At 51.1% G+C, this 19,453-nt stretch overlaps 1 protein-coding gene across 1 annotated transcript; it reads left to right on the forward strand.

Moving 5' to 3' along the window:
• Nucleotides 1-8,861: 8,861 nt before the first annotated feature.
• Nucleotides 8,862-18,677, forward strand: NXNL2 (nucleoredoxin like 2). Its single transcript, XM_010371207.2, has 2 exons — nt 8,862-9,468; nt 18,091-18,677. The coding sequence occupies exons 1-2, from the start codon at nt 9,167-9,169 to the stop codon at nt 18,257-18,259; spliced, it is 471 nt and encodes a 156-aa protein (XP_010369509.2). The 5' UTR covers nt 8,862-9,166; the 3' UTR covers nt 18,260-18,677.
• Nucleotides 18,678-19,453: the final 776 nt, after the last annotated feature.

Genomic DNA, 19,453 nt, shown 5'->3' on the forward strand with positions numbered 1-19,453 from the left:
CTTTTTTCAGAGTGAGGAGTTACATATATTATTTTGTTTCTGAAATACCTCACAGGAATTTTTTGAGGATTTAACAAATTAACATAAAATAGGTAAAGTGCCTAAAAGGGGACCTGGCACTCAATAAACACCATCATTGTTATTATACAATATATATATTGTTGTTATATCAGGCATCCAGGGCCACCCTGGCCACAAGCCACCTTCCCACTGTCCTCTCTACCTCCCAAACACCACGTTCACAGTAGCCAAACAGAGAAGCTCACTCTTCCCTCTCCCAATCCGCTCTGGCTCCGCTCTTGCCACCTCTTTCAAGGTCCAGCCTCCTTACAAACTCTTTCCCAGTCCTGCCCCTTGAAGAAACTCTCCTTCCTCCACACCTCTATTATGGGTTGGATTACATCCCCCCAAAAGATGAACCCTTCTGAAGTCCTAACTCTCAGGACCTCAAAATGTGACCTTATTTGGAAACAGGATCCTTGCAGATGTAATAGTTAAAGTTAGGTCACACTGGAGGGACCCATTGTGACTGTGTCCTTATAAAAAGGAGACTGGTGAAGATCTAGGATTGGAGTGACACAGCCACAAGCCAAGGAACTCCAAAGATTGCGACAGCCATCAGAAGCCAGGAAGAGGCAAGCAAGGATTCCCTTAGGTTTCAGAGGGAGCACGGCCCTGCGCCACCCTGATTTCAGATTTCTGGCCTCCAGAGCTATGAGACAGCCCATTGCTGTTGTTTGGAGCTACCCAGGTTGTCTTTGTTACAGCAGCCCTGAGGAACTAACCCAACCTCCATCCAGGAATGGACTGTATTTCCTGCTGCCAATGCTGGAGCAGGGTGGCTTCATGGCCATGCAGCCCCGTGGAGGCACAGAGCCCTTCCCTTGGAGCTCAGTGCTCTGTGGTTGCTGTCTTGAAATTCTTAATTATTTTATCAGGCCGGGCATGGTGGCTCATGCCTGTAATCCCAGCACTTTAGGAGGCCAAGGGGGACAGATCACTTGAGGTCAGGAGTTCGAGACCAGCCTGGCCAGCATGGAGAAACCCCGTCTCTACTAAAAATACAAAAAATTAGCCAGGCATGTTGGTGGGTGCCTGTAGTCCCAGCTGTTTGGGAGGCTGAGGCAGGAGAATCACTTGAACCTGGAAGGTGGAGGTTGCAGTGAGCCAAGATTGTGCCACTGCACTCCAGCCTAGGTGACAGAGTGAGACTCTGTCTCCAAAAAAAAAAAAAAAAAATTCTTAATTATTTTATCTTTGAATTTGTGTGGTATGAGTGAGGCCTCATTGCACAGTGGAGCATATGTGAGCACTTGGAGCCTGTCTCATGTGTGCTCCCATCTGCTGCTGATTCGCTACCTCCCCCAGGCACATTCTTGACTGCTCATCTCCCTCCCTTTGGTGTCCTGGGCCCCACATGGCCTCCCCATCCCCACCCTCACACAGCAACCACTGGTGCCCTCCATGGTCAGTGGGAGCCTGAGTGTGTATGTGTGGTGGGGTGTGGGGTTGACATCAGATGCTTTTACTGCACTACCTGTGGCATCTCAGGGTGGGCATGGCCATGCAAGCAGCTGGTGGGCTGTGTACCCACCATGTCACTCGGCAGGGCCCCTGGGCAAGTGTGAAAGTTGACACCCTGTCCCAAGAAAACATGATATTCAGTAGCAAATAAAAACACCATGATCGGTCAAAAGAGAGACCATGGAAGAAAGGGAAAAGCCTTTGTGTATTTTAGTTCCTTTGCTGGCCCATTCTTTTCCTGCTTTTTGAACAAGGGGCTCTGCATTTTCATTTTGCACCGAGCCTTTCAAATTACGTGGCTGGCCCTGGTTGGGAGCTGCAAAGTGATGCTCCAACTTAGAAATGAGACACGGGATCCATCAACTATGATACAAGATGAACTCCTGGTGGATTGGAACCTGGCCAAGCAGCCTCATGAAGAAACAAGGTATGCATGATTCTATTAGCAGGCAAGGGCCCTGGTCAGCTGAGACGGTCCTGCTTCCTCTGGATAGGGTATCCTGGCCACTGGAATATTTAAAACCAGGAAATTCAGAAAGTTATGTTTGCACACTGGGATGTCTAATTTGTTTGTCACGCTGATCAGTGCAAAAATTTTTTTCCATAATTGTATTTGAATATTCATAAGTGTTGCTAGAAGAAAAAGTCAATTTCACGTCAAACCACCAAGGATCACATTTTCTTCACATGCTGCTCTTTTGCCAGGGAGAAGCGATTCAATGTATGTCAACAAAAAGCAAGAAGAGCGGAACTGGTCCAAGAACTTATGAAATACCCACATTCAGGGAGACTTTCTCTAAGGAGAAATACCCCTCTTCAGAAGTCCGGGGGGCTTGCATGCTGAGTAGAAAGGCAGAGCCATACCTCCCTGGAGAGTCTCTGAAGACGCCATCTGCCCAGCCATCCAGCATGATCTCTGGAAGCCTCTGCCTTTCAGTCTATGTCAAGGCTAAAAGCCAAGCAAGGTGTCACAGCCCTTCATAACTGTTAATGAGAAAGAGAACTGAATACTATCCAAGGCAAAAAGACTCTGTTCAGTACTACTGCAAAAGGAAAGCGCCAAGCACAGTTCCCAACACAAGGACAAGTGGGGATTTACAGCCGAGGATCAGGGTGGAGGTGGGGGGCTGGCAGATGGAAAATAGAGGGGACCTTGACGGTAGGGGGTATCTTGCTAAACTAACTTAACAGGACGCTTGCTGCAGGCAGACCGGGGTGATTGGATACCAAGGGGAGAGAAGGACTTTACAGGATTCTTTGTTAAGACTGGCTCAGGCAGGCTGAGCACGGGGTCCAAGGACGAGGCCTAGTTGAAAAGAGTGGTGGAGGAGCCTGTCTGAAGTTGGCCGAGCAGTGAGTTATTATCATGCTCTCGGGAGGAAATGCAGAAAAGATTACCCTTAAATCAGGGGCAGTGGGGTGGGGAGAAGGGCTCAGGGAGGGAGGACAGGCCTGAGGGAGCCTTCACTGGGGTCTCTCGGGCCAGCATCTGGAGTGGGACTGGCTGCCCAGTTTCCCTGTGGTTGTCCGAGGCAAGTAAAGCTGCTTACAGATGCCCACACTCATGTCACCTTTAGATGCCCCGGAAGGAGGTTTGGTATGAAAGTGACTTTGCATATCTCAGCTAGCAAAGTAGGGGCCACCTAATCTTGTTTCCAGGACTGCATTTGGGAGTGTTCCTGTGTGTGTCGTGCAGCGGGAAACATGAAGGAGAACTTGGCTCCAGCAGCGGTGGGAGAATGCAGGGCTTCATGCTGCATCCTGTGGCCCCTGCAGCCCACTCCCTCCCCAGGGAGAGGTCAGGGGGATAGCATTTGGAGGCAAATGATGCAGGCTTTCTGCAATAGGAAGGGGTTTGCAAAAGTCCATTTGAAGACTGGTTGCCCCGGAAGAGTCAGCAATGACCCTTGAGAATGCCCTTTACAGGTGGAGCTGAGTGAGCCAGGCTGAGCTATTCTGGAGTCTCTGGTGCACACATCTGAGGAAGACGCCTCTTCCTTGCTGTTTACACACAGCCGCTCAGAGCAGGCAGTCCAAGGAGAATCTGGGATGGGGGTGGCTGACTCTGTTCCCCCCATGATCACATCTCCCTGGAGGGCTTACTCGCTTCACCCAGGTCCCTGATATAAACTAAATATAAAATCCTAACCCTCTACTCACTGAACAGACCCCCTGTTGGCCAAGAGGATCCCAGAAAAAAGTTAAAAACCAAATTCCTGGCCACAGTGGGAAGGGAGGTTGGACTCATGCCTTGTTACATGCCCTCCCTTTTGGAGTTTAGGCAGAACTGACCAGCATAAATGTTAAAATAGAGATCATAAGACAAAACAAACTCTATGTGACAATATGGTACCAAATGATAAATAGGACCTAAGTCCATGTCAGGCAAGGATTAAGTCATACACCCCACGGGTCACTCTGACCCAGTGGTTTGGTTAACAGTCTTCCTTATCTTAACTGAAAACATTCCTTTCTGCTGACTCAAAATTTTTGGACAAAGTTTTACTCTTTTAACCAATTGCAAATTGAAGACTCTGGAGCAACCTGTGACCAGTAAGCCCCCACTTTAAGCTATTCTGCCTTTTTGGGCCAAATCAATGTCTAATCTTCATGTACTGATTTATGACTTTTTCATAACTTCCACTTCCCTGAAATGTGTAAGACAGAGTTGCGATCTAACTGCACTGGGACCACTGACTCAGGCTTTCTCAGTTTATGTCTTTCCCTGGGCCGTGGTCACTCATACTAGCTCAGAATAAACCTCTTTCAAATAGTTTACAGAGTTTGGTTTCTCCTTTAACACTGAGTGGGCTGCTCTCTCCAGCAATGGAAATGCAGTGCCCCTTCCTTCCAGGAAAGGAAGGTGCCAGCAAAGGCACTAACATGCAAACGCTTCTCTCTTTCTAGCATGGTCTTTTATTGACCATTGAATGTCACAATTTTTTGGGCACAGGGTGAATGTCAACTTTCACCCTTGTCTGGGGGCCCTGCCCAGTGACCTGGTGGGCATGCAGGCCACCAGCTATTCCTATGTCGTACCCACCCAGAGACCTTGTGGGGCAAAGGCATCGAACGTCAGTCTTCCCCCCAGCACCCGGGACCCCACTGACCATAGAGGACACTAGCGGTTCCTGGGTGGAGGTGGAGATGGGGAGCCCAGGTGTGGCCCAGGACACCAAAGGGAGGGGGAGGATTGAGCAGTCAAGAACCTGTCTTGGGGTGGGCACAGTGGCTCACTCCTTTAATCCCAGCACTTTGGGAGGCTGAGGTGGGCAGATTACCTGAGGTCAGGAGTTCAAGACCAGCCTGGCCAACATAGTGAAACCCTGTCTCTACTAAAAATACAAAAATTAGTTGGGCGTGGTGGCGGGCACCTGTAGTCCCACCTACTTGGGATGCTGAGGCAGGGAAAATTGCTTGAACTCGGGAAGTGGAGGTTGCAGTGAGCTGAGATCAGGCACTGCACTCCAGCCTGGGTGACAGAGTGGGACTCCTTCTCAGAAGGAGGAGGAGGAGGAGGAGGAGAAAAGAAGAAGAAGAAGAAGAAGAGGAAGAGGAAGAAGAAGAAGAAGGAGGAGGAGGAGGAGGAGGAGGAGAAGAATCTGTCTTGGGGAGGTAGGGAGGCAGTGGCAGGTGGGAGCACACATGAGCTAGGGTCCAAACACTCATATGTGCCACTGTCCAAGACCTCTCATATACCACACAAATTCAAAGATAAATTAAGAATTTCAGCCAGGTGCAGTGGCTCACGCTGTAATCCCAGCACTTTGGGAGGCTGAGGCGGGTGGATCATGAGGTCAGGAGTTCGAGACCAGCTTGGTCAATATGGTGAAACCCCATCTCTACTAAAAATAAAAAAATTAGGCAGGCATGGTGGCACACACCTGTAGTTCCAGCTACTCAGGAGGCTGAGGCAGAAGAATAGCTTCAACCCAGGAGGCGGAGGTTGCAGTGAGCTGAGATCATGCCATTGCACTCCAGCCTGGGCCACAGACCGACACACCATTAAAAAAAAAAAAAAATCACCAGACTGGGCAACAAAGGGAGACCGCCATCTCCACAAAGATTTTTTTAAAAATTAGCTTTGCATAGTGGCTTGTGGCTATAGTCCTAGCTACTGAGGAGGCTGAGGTGGGAGGATCCCTGGAGCCCAGGAGTTTGAAGCTGCAGTGAGCTATGATCCCACTACTATACTCCAGCCTGGGTAACAGAGTGAGATTCAGTTTCTAAACAAAAAACAAAGCAACAAAGACTGCAACCGCAGAACACTGAGCCCCAAGTGAGTGCAGGGCCGCGTGCTTCTGAGGGGCTGCGTGCCTAGGAAGCCGCCCTGCCCCGACATTGGCAGCAGGAAGTGTGATCCATTCCTGCATGGAGGTTGGGTAGTTCCCCAGCGCAGGCAGGATTAACGCGAATGACTGTTGATTTTCTCGGGAGGGTGGCACCGTCAGCTAATTAGGAATGCTGTCTACTTTGGCTTATTGTGTGTTCAAGGATAAAACGACAAAACAAAATAGTCTGGATGATTTTGAGAGCTTAGCTGCATTTCATTCCTCTTATCTCTGAGTTTTAACCTAAGTCAGGGACCTCCTCATGCAAGATTTATACTGCTCACCGTTCCTCTCAATTTTTTCCTCCGATTTGTCTATCCATTTTCCCCAGAGGACAGTGAATCCGGGCTCTGACAGCCTGCTTCACCTAAGAGCGCCAATCAATCCTCCCGCAAGGCTTCCACTCAGCTTTGGCTGCTAAGTACATTTACGCAACCGAGCCGACGGGCTGTGCCTGCAGGCAACGGCGTCCGCCAATTTCCGTTCATTTAACGGCGAGACGAGGGGGAGCCCGCGCCCGTAGGCGTGTCCTCAGGAATCTCAAATCTCACCTTCCCCGACTCCTCTCACAGCTAGATTAAAACTGCGCCCCTCGGTGGCTCAAGCCTGTAATCCCAGCACTTTGGGAGGCAGAGGTGGGTGGATCTCCTGAAGTCACGAGTTTGAGACCAGCCTGGCCAACATGGTGAAACCCCGTCTCTACTAAAAATACAAAAATTAGCTGGGCGTGGTGGCACGCGCCAGTAATCCCAGCTACTCAGGAAGCTGAGGCGGGAGAACTGCTTGAACCCGGGAGGCGGAGGTTGCAGTGAGCCAAGATCGAGCCATTGCACTCCAGCCTGGGCAACAAGAGCCTCCGCCTCAACCAACCAACAAAACCAAACCAAAATAAAACAAAACAAAAACCTGCGCCCCTCCTCATGGCTCTTCTTTTGGCATAGCACCTGCAAAATATCTTCCTTATTTATTTTTTGTGCCCATTAGAACGTAAGCTCTAGGCAGGCACAGGGGCAGGACTCAGGGGTCGGTGAGCGTGACGGGAGTGCAAAGTCAGTGGGGGATCCATCTCGTCTTAGTAGAGCAAAGACCTTCTCTCTATCTTCCCTAGTTCCATAGCTGGCTCTATGAAATTAACTGCCAAAGGGCAGTTGAACGGGGGAACGGGAATACACATTTATTAATCTTTAATATCACCTGCACAGGGGCATTGCAGGAAAATAGTTGAAAACCCCCCAAACCAGTGAATAGGAGAACCGGAAGCTGATGTAGGCCACTTAGGGGAGAGTAACCGACTTTTAGGAAAGATGAATAGGTCTTTATGAGTTTGTGACAGTTTGTCTAGGTGTGGTGTGGACTTCTGCTGTGACAAGAGTCCATCCTCCCGGGATTCGGGAATTCATGACAGTTTCTTTTGGAGGCTCCGTCTTTAGACAGGTAAGGGGAGAAGGTCTCTCTGCATTTGCTGTTTTTCAAGTGCCTCTCGCTCAAAATAATCAATATACCAAAGCGGCATATTTTAGGATGGTATATTTTGGTTTCCTTCACTGTCTTAAGTTTTTGATATTTTGTTCATTATAAACTTTGCTTTGCATTCATTTTGACTTTTTAAGATATTGTATTAAAACATTATTTGCCCTGATTACTGAGTTTTTTGTCGCGCCCTTACATTTTGCCCCCATGCGAGTGCCTCGCTCGCTTGCCTCCTTCTAGCCCGGGCTTGGCAGGGAGTTGCAACTATTTTTCTCACTGCTGAATTCCCAGGGCCTACAACAGTGCTCGCCAAAAAATTAATACTCTTGGTTCTCCAAATAAAACATTCTGTAAGGACTGCTCCCAAATTCTTCCTGAACTTCACGAACCCTCCCGGCCAGGACACAGGAGGTCAGGGACAAACACCCTGAACCAACGGAGCTCAGGTTCCCTACCGCCCCGCCCAAGTCCGCTCCAAGCCCAATTACCCTTCCCCTTCCTCATCGTCCCATCCTCCCCATGCCCCTTCCAGGGGGCTGGGTCGCGGCAAGAGCTCCAAGGCAGGATTCAAATGCCCTGGGGTGACGGCTGCGGGACACTTGCAGCGGGGCCGGGCAGGGAGCGCGAGACTGGAAGACAGTCCAGGAGGGAAGGAGAGCCACGCAGGGTTTCTGGGGAAGGGTGGTGTGGGGCGCTGAAGGGGAGCGCGAGGAGTGGGAGGAAGTGAAGGAGGAGGAAGAGCACGGTGTGGGTGAGGCGCAAGAGGCAGTAGGTGGGGCGGGACGAGGGGCGGGATGGAGGGCGGGGCGCTGCGTCCGGAGAAAGTGTAGACGCACTGGGAAGAGTGCCCACTAAGGGAGAGCCCGGGGCGAGAGGGCGCGGAGTGTGGGCGGGGCGCAGTGGGGATGGGGGCGGGGGCGCGGGATGTGTGTGGGGGGCGCGTAGTGGAGCGAGAGTGCGGGAGTGTGGGCGGGGCGCAGTGAGGGGAGGGTGCGGAATGTGGGCGGGGCTCAGTGGAGGGAGAGTGCGGGCTGTGGGCTGGGCAACCAGTGGGAGAGGGCGCGGGAATGTGGGCGGGGTGCAGTCGGAATGGGGGCGGGGGCGCGGGATGTCGGCGGGGCACAGTTAGGGGGAGGGCGCGGGAGTGTGGGCGGGGCGCAGTGGGGGGAGGGAGCGGGGGTGTAGGCGGGGCTCAGTGAGGAGTGAGTGTGGGGATGTGGGCGAGGCGCAGCTAGAGGAGAGTGCGGGGATGTGGGTGGGGTCCGGTGGGGGAGGGTGCGGAGATGTGGGCGGGGCGCAGTGGGTGGAAAGCGCAGGAATGGGGGCCGGGCGCAGTGTGGATGCGGGCAGGGCTCAATGGGGGAGGGTGCGGAGATGTGGGCGGGGCGCAGCGGGTGGAGAGTGTAGGGATGTGGGCAGGGCGCAGTGGGGGGAAAGTGTGGGGGTGCGGGCGAGGCGCAGTGGGGGAAGGTGTGGGATGTGGGCGGGGAGCAGTGGGTGGAGCGTACGGGATGTGTGCGTGGCGCAGTGGAGGGAGGGTGCGGAGGCCTGAGGGCTTGAGGTTGCCCGGCTGTTTCGGCTGCCAGAGGCGGGTGCCACGCTGTCGCCCAGGCATCTGGCGTCTCCGGTGTCTGAGTGTCTCATTGTCAGCGCTGACACTCTTGCCCCAGCCACAGGCGAGGCCGGCCCGAGGTGTGGGCGCATCTCGGGCAGGTCTTGAGAAGTCCAGCGCCCGTCGGTGCGGACAGTGGCGGGGCACCGCGGCGCTCGCCGCCTCCTTCCCGCAGGTGATCATCCTCCTGCAGGTGTCCTCGGGCCTCAGGTGGCTGCGCGTCCGCGCCATGGTTGACATTCTGGGCGGGCGGCACCTGTTGACCCGTAAGGGCGCGGCGGTGGAGGCCGAGGCGGCGCTACAGAACAAGGTGGTGGCACTGTACTTCGCGGCGGCCCGGTGCGGGCCGAGCCGCGACTTCACGCAGCTGCTCTGCGACTTCTACACGGCGCTGGTGGCCGAGGCGCGGCGGCCCGCGCCTTTCGAAGTAGTCTTCGTGTCAGCCGACGACAGCTCCCAGGAGATGCTGAACTTCATGCGCGAGCTGCATGGCACCTGGCTGGCGCTGCCCTTCCATGACCCCTACCGGCAGTGAGTGGGGGTCCTGGGGGGCGGGGGCCTCCGGGCGCGTCGCCCCCATCTTCCCCCAGGCCTCCCACTCTGCACTGGGGAGCTCTTTATGACGTCCCCCTCCCCCATCACCTCCCCGTCTCTTGGTTCACGTCCGGACTCGGGTAAATCACACTCAGTCTCAGTTTCAGCCTCCCTTGGAGACCAGGGAGGGTGCAGACCAGATTCGAAAACCCAGGGCATCGGCACCCCCACGGGGCTCGTGGAGCTTGGACGTGGGCCCATTTGTGCTTAGGGTCTGGAGCTCCGGGAATCTGCATTGCGAAGGAGCTCCCAGTGGTGTTGATGCTGTGGGTTCGTGGCTCGGCTCCGGGAGCCGCCGGCCCTGGGCGCCGCTGCCTCATCCTCCCAGTTAGTGGGCAGGAAGCACGGGGCCGGTGTCTGGATGCAGGGATAAGGGATGACCTGCGAGGACATCAGCTCTGTGACAGGCACCCACAGTGCAGGCCGTGGTTGGTGTGCTGGGAGGGAGGAACGGGGACTCCACGGCTGGCAGGAACTCAGGTGCTGGCCACCTTTGCGGTTTCATTTTTACCGACGCTGACGGAATTTCATCACTAGAGAGGCATAAAACTCATTCCTATAAACTTTATTACTCTAGCTGTTGGAAAGGAGCCGGTAGGGATTGGCAGAGAGGGGCATACGGGGATTGATTGTTCTGCTTTTGGGGTGGGTCTCCTGTGGTCTCCTATGGTGTAAGAGTCCAGACTTAGGTTTAAAGCAGGCCTGGTCCATGCACACCACTCTTCTGTTTCTGATGCTCTGGTCAAGCCTGTGAGCTCCAGCTGGAGGCAGTGAGCTGCCTGACCTGGGTCAGCAGTGTGCTCCAATCTTCTCAGCCTGATTGGCCTGGGAGGGAGTTTTCCTTTTGTAAACTTAGCTGTTTGTCCCTACCCCTTTCCACACTGAACTTCCTTAACCCTGTTGTTGTCATGTGTAAGCTAGGAAGTGGAATATTCTGTGGGAATTGTTGGGGCTATGCCCTAAATTCTGCTTATCCTATCCTGGATTTGTGGAATCAGATCATGAGGAAAATGGAAATAGCGACCGCCAAGAAGCACAAAAAAAAATGCACAAAGGCTTCAGGGGCATTTTGGGAAGTTGCTAATGTGTGCAGAAATACAATACTTTGTGGCTGGTGCTGTGGCGAGGTGGGGCCCAGGTGGTTGGTATTATGGGAGCTCCACTTGGCAGGTACAGGGTCACAGGGCCTCGTGCTTCCTTTCCTCAGAGGCCTGAGCTCATCACCCTCCTTCCACTGAATTCCTGGTAAATCACCTGAGTCAAGGGAGGAGAAGAAAAATGGCTGCTTCCAGAGAGATCACAGAATGGCGCCCTTGGGAGTTACTCTTGGCGTGGCTGGAGGCAGATGCACCTGCAGGGAGAGGAGGCCTGGAGCCCTCACCTTGTCCCCTAAGCTGTGTAGATCTCAGCTTTTCAGTGTACCCTGCACCATACACTCAACACAGCAGTGACGCCTGCCTTCAGCCCCCAGAGAGGCAACTGTTTACTAACGTCCCTGAAAGTAGAGATGCGGGTGTGTGGCCGGGGCTAGCAGTTCCCTGTCTAAGTGTCCCAGTGCAGGTGGGCTAGGAGGAGGTGCCAAGCCTTAATGTGGGGACAGCTGCGGTGACACATGCCAGCACGCCCTGGAGGCATGTTTCAGGATGAGGTTCCATCCTGCCCTTTCTTCCCTGCATTACTGGGTTTATGAGTAAAACTCATTATTTGTCCAAGAATAAAGTAACACGTTCTAGATTCACCAGCAGGAATTCCCATTACATGCTGCTGTTCACGAAAGACATGATCAATGGTGATTTTATATGATTTTATTATAATGATTGTCTCATAACAGCTCTCGTCCCTACTTGGCCTCCAGAACATCAGTGGACCCCAAAGAGCACTGGAGCAGGCTGTCCCTTCCTCCTGCCTGCTCAGGCTCTTAACACTGCCTCCTGGCCATGGCTGGTGGTGCAGTGTGCCTCAACTTCCAGGCCGACAAGTTTAGATCTGATGGAAAAGGAAAAACTGGCTGAAAAAAAGGGCTTCATTTCTCGGGTAGGGAATGGCTCAGTGGGGGAAGAATCAGTGCTTGTGCCAACAATTCCTGACTCTGCCTTTCCATCCCTTGACCCTCTCCAGCTCCTGTTCCCACTGCTTCCTGGGCCCTCTGGTCTCAACACAGCCACTGAATCCACTGATTTTGCGGCTTCCAGATCCTTCTCTGTCTTTCTACTCATTGCTGTTTCCTTCACTCAGGTTCTGGAGCTTTAGAATAGTCCCCTAAGAGGTCTGCAGGGCCTTGGTGTTCCCATCTGATTGGCTCTTGCTCCAACTCTCCAGGGGTTTCCTGAGTTTCCGCTGCCCACAGGACGGAGCCAGACATGGTTCGGTGCCTGGCATCCCCAGGGAGTGTGTTTGGTGAGTGGTTAGAGCGAGTGAGCAAAAGACAGTTCTGCAGAGAGATTTGCTTGGCCACAGCCTTCTCCTGGCTGAGGTAGCAGAGACTAGAGTCAGGAGTTGCTATGGCAACCCAGAAGTGTGGTTTATGCCAGCCACAAGGATGTGGCTGTGTTAGTTGAAGTCAGGGACCAACGTTGGTTGCAGCAGCACTGAGGACAAGGAAGAACCGGGCTCTTGGATTTTCCCCAAATGCTTGAAGTCCTAAGTTATTACCATGACAACAGTCTCTCCTCCAGAAACAAGTTATTTTCTCTGTGGACACAGCTCAGGGCCCAGAGGGGATTGAGATGACATTAGGGAAAAAGTGTGGTTCTTTGCCTCTCATGGCAGCTCCAAGGTTACGTTTGTCCCCAGGCAGAGGCTGCCAGCCTGGGGATTTGAGGACTGGTACTGAGTGTCTCTTGGAATATCAGTGAAATGACTACCTCAAGCCTCCCTCATTCCTCAAAGCCCAGCCTGCTCCACATCCCCCTGACTGTGTCAGAGCTTGATTTAATGTTGCAAGTGATTAAAACAACAACGAGAACAACTCAAAGAGCTTAAACAGTAAAGGTTATGGGCTGGCTTTAATGAAACACCCATCAGCCAGAAGATGGTTTCAAGGGAAAGTTGGAGGCCACTGAGGATGATGCTTTGTGGCTCGTCTTCTGCAATGTCTGCCCCTTGCTCAGGCTACAGGCAGTGGCTGCCTGGCAAATCCTGCTTCTCCTCACGCTGGCAGAATGGTTGCTGTGTCTCAGACTGCACATTCCCGTACCTTCCTCTTTCCTAGCACACAGCCAGGTGCTGCACCAAGCCTCGCTGATTCTGATTCGGCTAGTTCCCCATTTCTGTACTAGGAAGTGTAACCAGGGGCCACCAGATAGATATGCTGACTGCGCAGTCGGCCCAGGTGGAACTGGACAGGTGGAACTGGAGGTGGGTCTTTCCCACGCAGTAAGAACAGCTAGCATTTATTAAGTACTTATTATGTGCCAAGCCTCATTCTTCATCAAGCTATTTATTTAATCCTCACAGCAACTCCAGGAGGTGGGTTCTGTTATTCCCGTGGTGCAGATGAGGAACCCGAGGTGCAGGAGGTTAACTAGCTTGCCCATGACACACAGCTAGTTCATGCCAGAAAATGAAGGAGATATGGTTTCCCAAGGAGGGTCACAGATGCTGAGCACAGCAAACCATAGGCCTGTACCTCCCGTGCTGTCAGGGGCACCGTGCCCAGCCTCCTCTCAGCTCGCTCTCTCCTACCTCCTCCCAGTTGGTGCAGGGAATACAGAAAGCCCTGGAAGACAGCCGCGGGGCTGGCCAACTTGAGCAAGCATAAACCACCGGATCTCGGGCACTGCCCCAGCGTCAGGGGTGGGGAGACTGCATTTCTGATGAGTTTCCGGGTGATGTTGGTGTTGCTGCCCCACATTGTTCCTGACAGTGCTGGTCAAAGGCTGGTGCATGGACCCGTGTCAGTTGGGAATCTGTCAGGAGTGCAGACGCTGTGGAACCTAGGGGTGCTCAGGAATTTGTAGGTGAGATACTGCTGCTGCTGCTGGCATCCCAACCCCTTCACGACCCACCTGCAGCAGCCCTCCAAGGAGTCCTCATGACCTTGGGGAGGAGGTTCCAGGTTCCTGGGATGACCGAGTCCCACCTGGTCTGGCCCCAGCCGGACAGTCTACTTTCCCTTCTGGAAGTGACGTGTACGGCCCTGCCCTGTCCCACTGCCCAAAGTACAGATGCTGAAATAACCCATTTGCCAAAACTGCAGGATAAAGAGCTTAAATCAGGCTGCTGGCCATTTTGCTGTAGTCTTTATGCAAAGAGCTACTTGGTTGTTTCTCTTTTCTTCACTTTTTTCTTTTTCTTTCCTTTTTTTTTTTTTCTGAGATGGAGTTTCACTTTTGTTGCCCAGGCTGGAGTGCAGTGGCATAGTCTCGGCTCACTGCAACCTCCACCTCCCGGGTTCAAGGGATTCTCCTGCCTCAGGTTCCCAAGTAGCTGGGACTACAGGCGCCTCCCACCACACTCGGCTCATTTTTGTACATTTAGTAGACACAGGGTTTCACCATGTTGACCAGGCTGACCTCGGAACTCCTGACCTCAGGTGATCCACCCATCTTGGCCTCCCAAATTGCTAGGATTACAGGTGTGGGCCACTGCACCTGGCCACACATTTTTGTTTTATGCCTTTGGGAAAAGCTAATTGCTTAGGCATTTTAAATTTTAGGTGTTGTGCAGCCAGGTGTGGTGGCTCATGCCTGTAATCCCGGCACTTTGGGAGGCTGAGGCGGGCGGATCATGAGATCAGGAGATTGAAACGATCCTGGCTAACACGGTGAAATGCTGTCTCTATTAAAAATACAAAAAACTTGAACCTGGGAGGCGTAGCTTGCAGTCAGCCGAGATTGTGCCACTGCACTCCAGCCTGGGCGAAAGAGCGAGACTCTAAAAAAATTTAGGTGTTGGGCAGGATTCTTAAGGTGCTAGAGAGGGACATCTCTGCCACATCTTTCATGACCACTGCTGTTGTTCACTGACCTGTGCAGGCTCCATCCAGCCGAGTTCCACATGAGCCTCCCCTGTTGTGAGCACTCATGGCTGTTCATGAAGGAGCTGGTGTCTCCTAAACCTGCAGTTTGACCTGAATTCACATCTGCTCTGTGTTTGAGACGTGACTTTCTCAGTTCTGCAAATACAGTTTTGACTGAGTGGTCTCTGCTGTGTCTTTTTTTCACTACTCATGATAGGTTTTAGAGAATAGTTTACATGTTTATTTTTTCCCATCTTTCCTTTCCCTCCCCAGGTGAGTCACTGGACACCACAGGAAGGAGGTCCGGAGCTGCCAGGGTGGGGGCTGTGTCCACTGGTTCTTTGGGGAATAGGCCTTTCCTGGCAGGGGTCATGCATCCCCAGAAAGGCCACAACCCTCCCACCAGTGTCCCCTCAAGAAGGTTCAGTCCACACTGGGCCTGTGTAATGACCAGGCTGGCCTGATTTTTTATATTCTTGTGTCTTCTCTCTTTTTCCTTGCTCAATCTCAGTAGATTTTTTTTTAGAGATAGGGTCTTGCACCATCATCCAGGCTGGAGTGCAGTGGTGCGATCACAGCTCCCTGCAACCTTGAACTCCTGGGTTTAAGCAATCCTCCTGCCTCAGCTTCCTGAGTAGCTGGGACTACAGGTGGGCACAACCACACTTGGTTAACTTTTTTTTTATTTTGTGGAGACAGGATCTTGTCATGTCGCCCAGGTATGTCTTGAACTCTTGGGCTCAAGTGACGCTCTCACCTTGACCTCCCAAAGTGTTGGGATTACAGGTGTGAGCCGCTGTGGCTAGGCTCGGTAGACATTTGTTTCACATTTTAGTGTTTCCTAAGAACCAGATTGGGTTTTATTGCTCACCCCATGTTGGTTTTTGTTGGTCCAACAAAAATTATTTCAGTAATTTTTGTTCTCAATCTTATTCTGCCTTCTTTCTACTTTCCCTGTGTTTGTGCCATCCTTATTTTTCTGGTTTCCTGAATTAGATCCATAAGTCATCCATATACAAGTTTTGGATAAGCGTGTTTAAGGCTACAGCTTCCTAAGTGTGTTTAATGGTGTTTACAGCTTGGGATTTGTAGTATATTCCATATTGTTCTGTTTTAAATATTTTGTCATCTGCATTGCTGTTTCCCATATAACATATAGTTAGTTTTAAAACTCATTCTTAAAAATGATTTCTTTTTGGCTGGGTGTGGTGGCTCAGGCCTGTAATCCCAGAACTTTGGGAGGCCGAGGCAGGCGGATCACAAGGTCAGGAGATTGAGACCATCCTGGCTAACACGGTGAAACCCCATCTCTACTAAAAAATTACAAAAAAATTAGCTGGGCTTGGTGGCAGGCGCCTGTAGTCCCAGCTACTTGGGAGGCTGAAGCAGGAGAATGGTGTGAACCTGGGAGGTGGAGCTTGCACTGAGCTGAGATCATGCCACTGTGCTCCAGTCTGGGTGACAGCATGAGACTCCATCTCAAAAAACAAAAACAAAAACAACCAAAAAAATCTTTTTTTTTTTAAATTTTTATTTTTGAGATGGAGTCTCACTCTGTCACCCAGGCTGGAGTGCAGTGGCGTGATCTTGGCTCACTGCAACTTCCGCCTGCCAGGTTCAAGCAATTCTCCGGCCTCAGCTTCCCCAGTAGCTGGGACCACAAGTGCATGCCACCATGGAGGCTAATTTTTGTATTTTTAGTAGAGACAGGGTTTCACCGTGCTGGCCAGGCTGGTCTCGAACTCCTGACCTCATGATCCGCCCACCTCGGCCTCCCAAAGTGCTGGGATTACAGGCTTGAGCCACCGCGCCTGGCGCCAAAAATGATTTCTTATTGGTTTCCAGTTCCATTACTTTTGGTCTCATTAAGTGATCTGTATGTTACTGACCACTTGAAATTCATTAAGACTTCCTTTGTGACTGAGAACATGATTGATGTTGTCACTGCTTCATAGATATTTGGAAACAGCATATTCTGTCTCTGTTGAGCATAGAGGACACTGTATTTTTTCCTGCTTGAGTGATGGTGTGTTTTTGATCTGGATGCCAGAAAGTGGCAGGAAGAGCTTGATGGACATGTCAGAGGGGAGATTTGCTAATAGGAGAGTCTCAGATGGGTTTTTCCTTCCACTCAGGTTCCCAATCCTGAGGGTGACAGATCAAGGAAATCCGATTACTGTCCCCGTGAGGCCCTCGTGACCTGGCCGTGGTAAACAGGAAAGGGATTGCACTCGGCTGCCCTGTCTTGAGGGAGTAATCCCAATGAAGATTCCAAGAACTGCAAAACCAAGAAGGCAGATGCTCCTTTCCTTAAATGAATACAAATAGTTTTGCAAAAAGACCACTCATCAGATTATAGATACCGTAAATGTAAATGATGTAAAATGAAGCTAAGAAACCTCTCATCATTATAATGGCAATTGGTGCATCATTGAATTTGTGGAGTAGAAAGTCAAATGAGGTTCTAGATGTATTTAGAACTCATGGAATTTTAACTTTTTTGTTGTTGTTGCTAGAAATGGGGTCTGTCGCCCAGACTGGAATGTAGAGGCACTAACACGGCTCACTGCAGCCTTGACCTGTGCTCAGGTGAGCCTCCCACCTCAGCCTTTCGAGTGGCTGGGACTATAGGTGCGTGCCACCACGCCCAGCTAATTTTTTAACTTTTGTAGAGACAAGGTCTCACTATGTTGCCCAGGCTAGTCTTGAACTCTTGGGCTTAAGCCATCCTCCCACCTCAGTCTCCTGAAGTGCTGGAATTACAGGTGTGAGCCACCACACCTGGCTGGAATTTTAACTTTTACCATTATATGTACCTGATATTTTTCAACCCCTTGAGATGTAGAGGACATAAAAAGTTACTGGGTTTATTTGTGGGTTCAGACCTGCACTATCCAATCTGGTAGCCACTAGCCACTTGTGACAATTTAAATTTAAATTAAAAGTTAATTAAAATTAAAAATGAAAACTTCAGTTCCTCAGGCACACTAGCCACATTCTGAGCTCTCCCAGCCATATGTGGCCGGTGGCCGCTGGATTGGGTAGCACAGATATGGAGAGTTCACTGCTGCAGGCAGCTCTCTGGGGTGGAACTGGGTTAGAAATGGTAGCACCAAGGCTGGGCGCGGTGGCTCATGCCTGTAATCCCAGCACTTTGGGAGGCCAAGGCAGGCAGATCACCTGAGGCCCGGAGTTCGAGACCAGCCTGACCAACATGGTGAAACCGCGTCTCTACTAAAAATACAAAAAATTAGCTGGACGTGGTGGCACACGCCTGTAAGCCCAGCTACTTGGGAGGCTGAGTCAGGAGAACCGCTTGAATGTGGGAGGTGGAGGTTGCAGTGAGCCGAGATCACACCATTGCACTCTAGCCTGGGCAACAAGAGCGAAACTCCGTCTCAAAAAAAGAAAAAAAAGAAATAGTAGCACCAAGAAGAAAGGAGCCCCCACCCCAGCAGGAGGGAAAGCAGGAGCAGGCGGGGTGGGGCACCCGGTGGCTTCCTCGAAGTTGGCTGTACCTCAGGTTGGAGGGAGGGGGCCTGTCCCTTCAGATGTGCATGTGGAAGTGCTAACTTCGGTACCACTCTTCTCTCCTGCAGTGAGCTGAGGAAGAGGTACAACGTCACAGCCATCCCCAAGCTTGTGATTGTGAAACAAAATGGGGAGGTCATCACCAACAAAGGGCGGAAGCAGATCCGGGAGCGGGGGCTCGCCTGCTTCCAGGACTGGGTAGAGGCGGCCGATATCTTCCAGAATTTCTGCGGTTGAAGTGGGAGGGACCTCAGAGGGCCAGGACGGATGCTGCTTTTCCAGCACAGACACTGGGGCAAAGAGGAGTATGCTGGGTTCCTTCCTCTGTTGGTGTGATATTGTATTTCAGAACAGAAGCACTAAGCTGTGTTCAAAAGCAACTATTGCTCAGGAAATAATGCACTCCCTATTTTGATCATGCAGCCTGTTTGTATTATAGTTGTTTTTGTTATTCTTTGCATACCTTTATCCACCTGTACTTAAGGAAGGATTCTCATATGTTCATCCTGAGCTGTTGAAAATCTATGCAAGACATTTATTTGTACAAGTCTCTTCAGGTAAAATAATCTATTTATTGATAACATTTTCTGGTGATCTGTTTATTTTAATGATATGCTTTCACAACTATCTTAATAAAATTTGCAAACTGTATACTCTAATAAACAAGCCTATTGCCTTCTTTCTCATTCCAGTCCAAGTGCCAGTAGGAAGAAAAGGAGTCTCTTGACAAATACCATGCTTAAATATGTTTTATTTGTCCCAGGTGGTAGTTTTTAATTATGTGTCATCTTGGAATTTTCTTCTTCTCTTTGTTTTCTTCACACTTATTTGTAACAGCATTGCAATATCCTAGAAAGCAATGAAATTTTCAAGGGTGTGTTTTCACATCTTCAGGATCAAACCTCAGTGTTACCTAAAAGTTAATAATCCATCGAAGTAAACAAAAAGCCCATTTACAATCGTTGTTAATAGTGGGAAAACCGTCAGTGGTTCAGATTACTGTTCCAGCCTCCCCTGTGGCCTCTTGCTGGCGGGTCTTTCCTCTTTCTTTCCAGCCTCATTCTTATCCAATCAGCTGGGGTTGTGAAAATGCCAGTACCCATCTCTAGCCAAGTCCTCACCTGCAGATCCGGTCAGCTTGCTGGTTCCTCAGCTGAGAATCTGGAGCAAAGCTGACACCACTATGACCAGGGATAGCAGAGTAAAGAAGCCCGGTGGGTGACACTCAGTGAACCTGTGCAGACATAAGCTGTTAATTAATTAGTCCCTTCAATCTCCCTCACCCTCGGCGCTGTCAGTTAACTTCCCTGACCACTGAGACCCAGTCTCCTGGGGGCCCTGTAGGTTGACTAAGGGTGCATTTACGCTAACCTGATTGTTATTTGCCCCCCCGCAATAAGTCATGTAGGAATGCAGTTTTCTTCCAAAACT

The sequence above is a fragment of the Rhinopithecus roxellana genome, chromosome 16 (assembly GCF_007565055.1).
Source record: "Rhinopithecus roxellana isolate Shanxi Qingling chromosome 16, ASM756505v1, whole genome shotgun sequence".
Taxonomy (NCBI): domain Eukaryota; kingdom Metazoa; phylum Chordata; class Mammalia; order Primates; family Cercopithecidae; genus Rhinopithecus; species Rhinopithecus roxellana.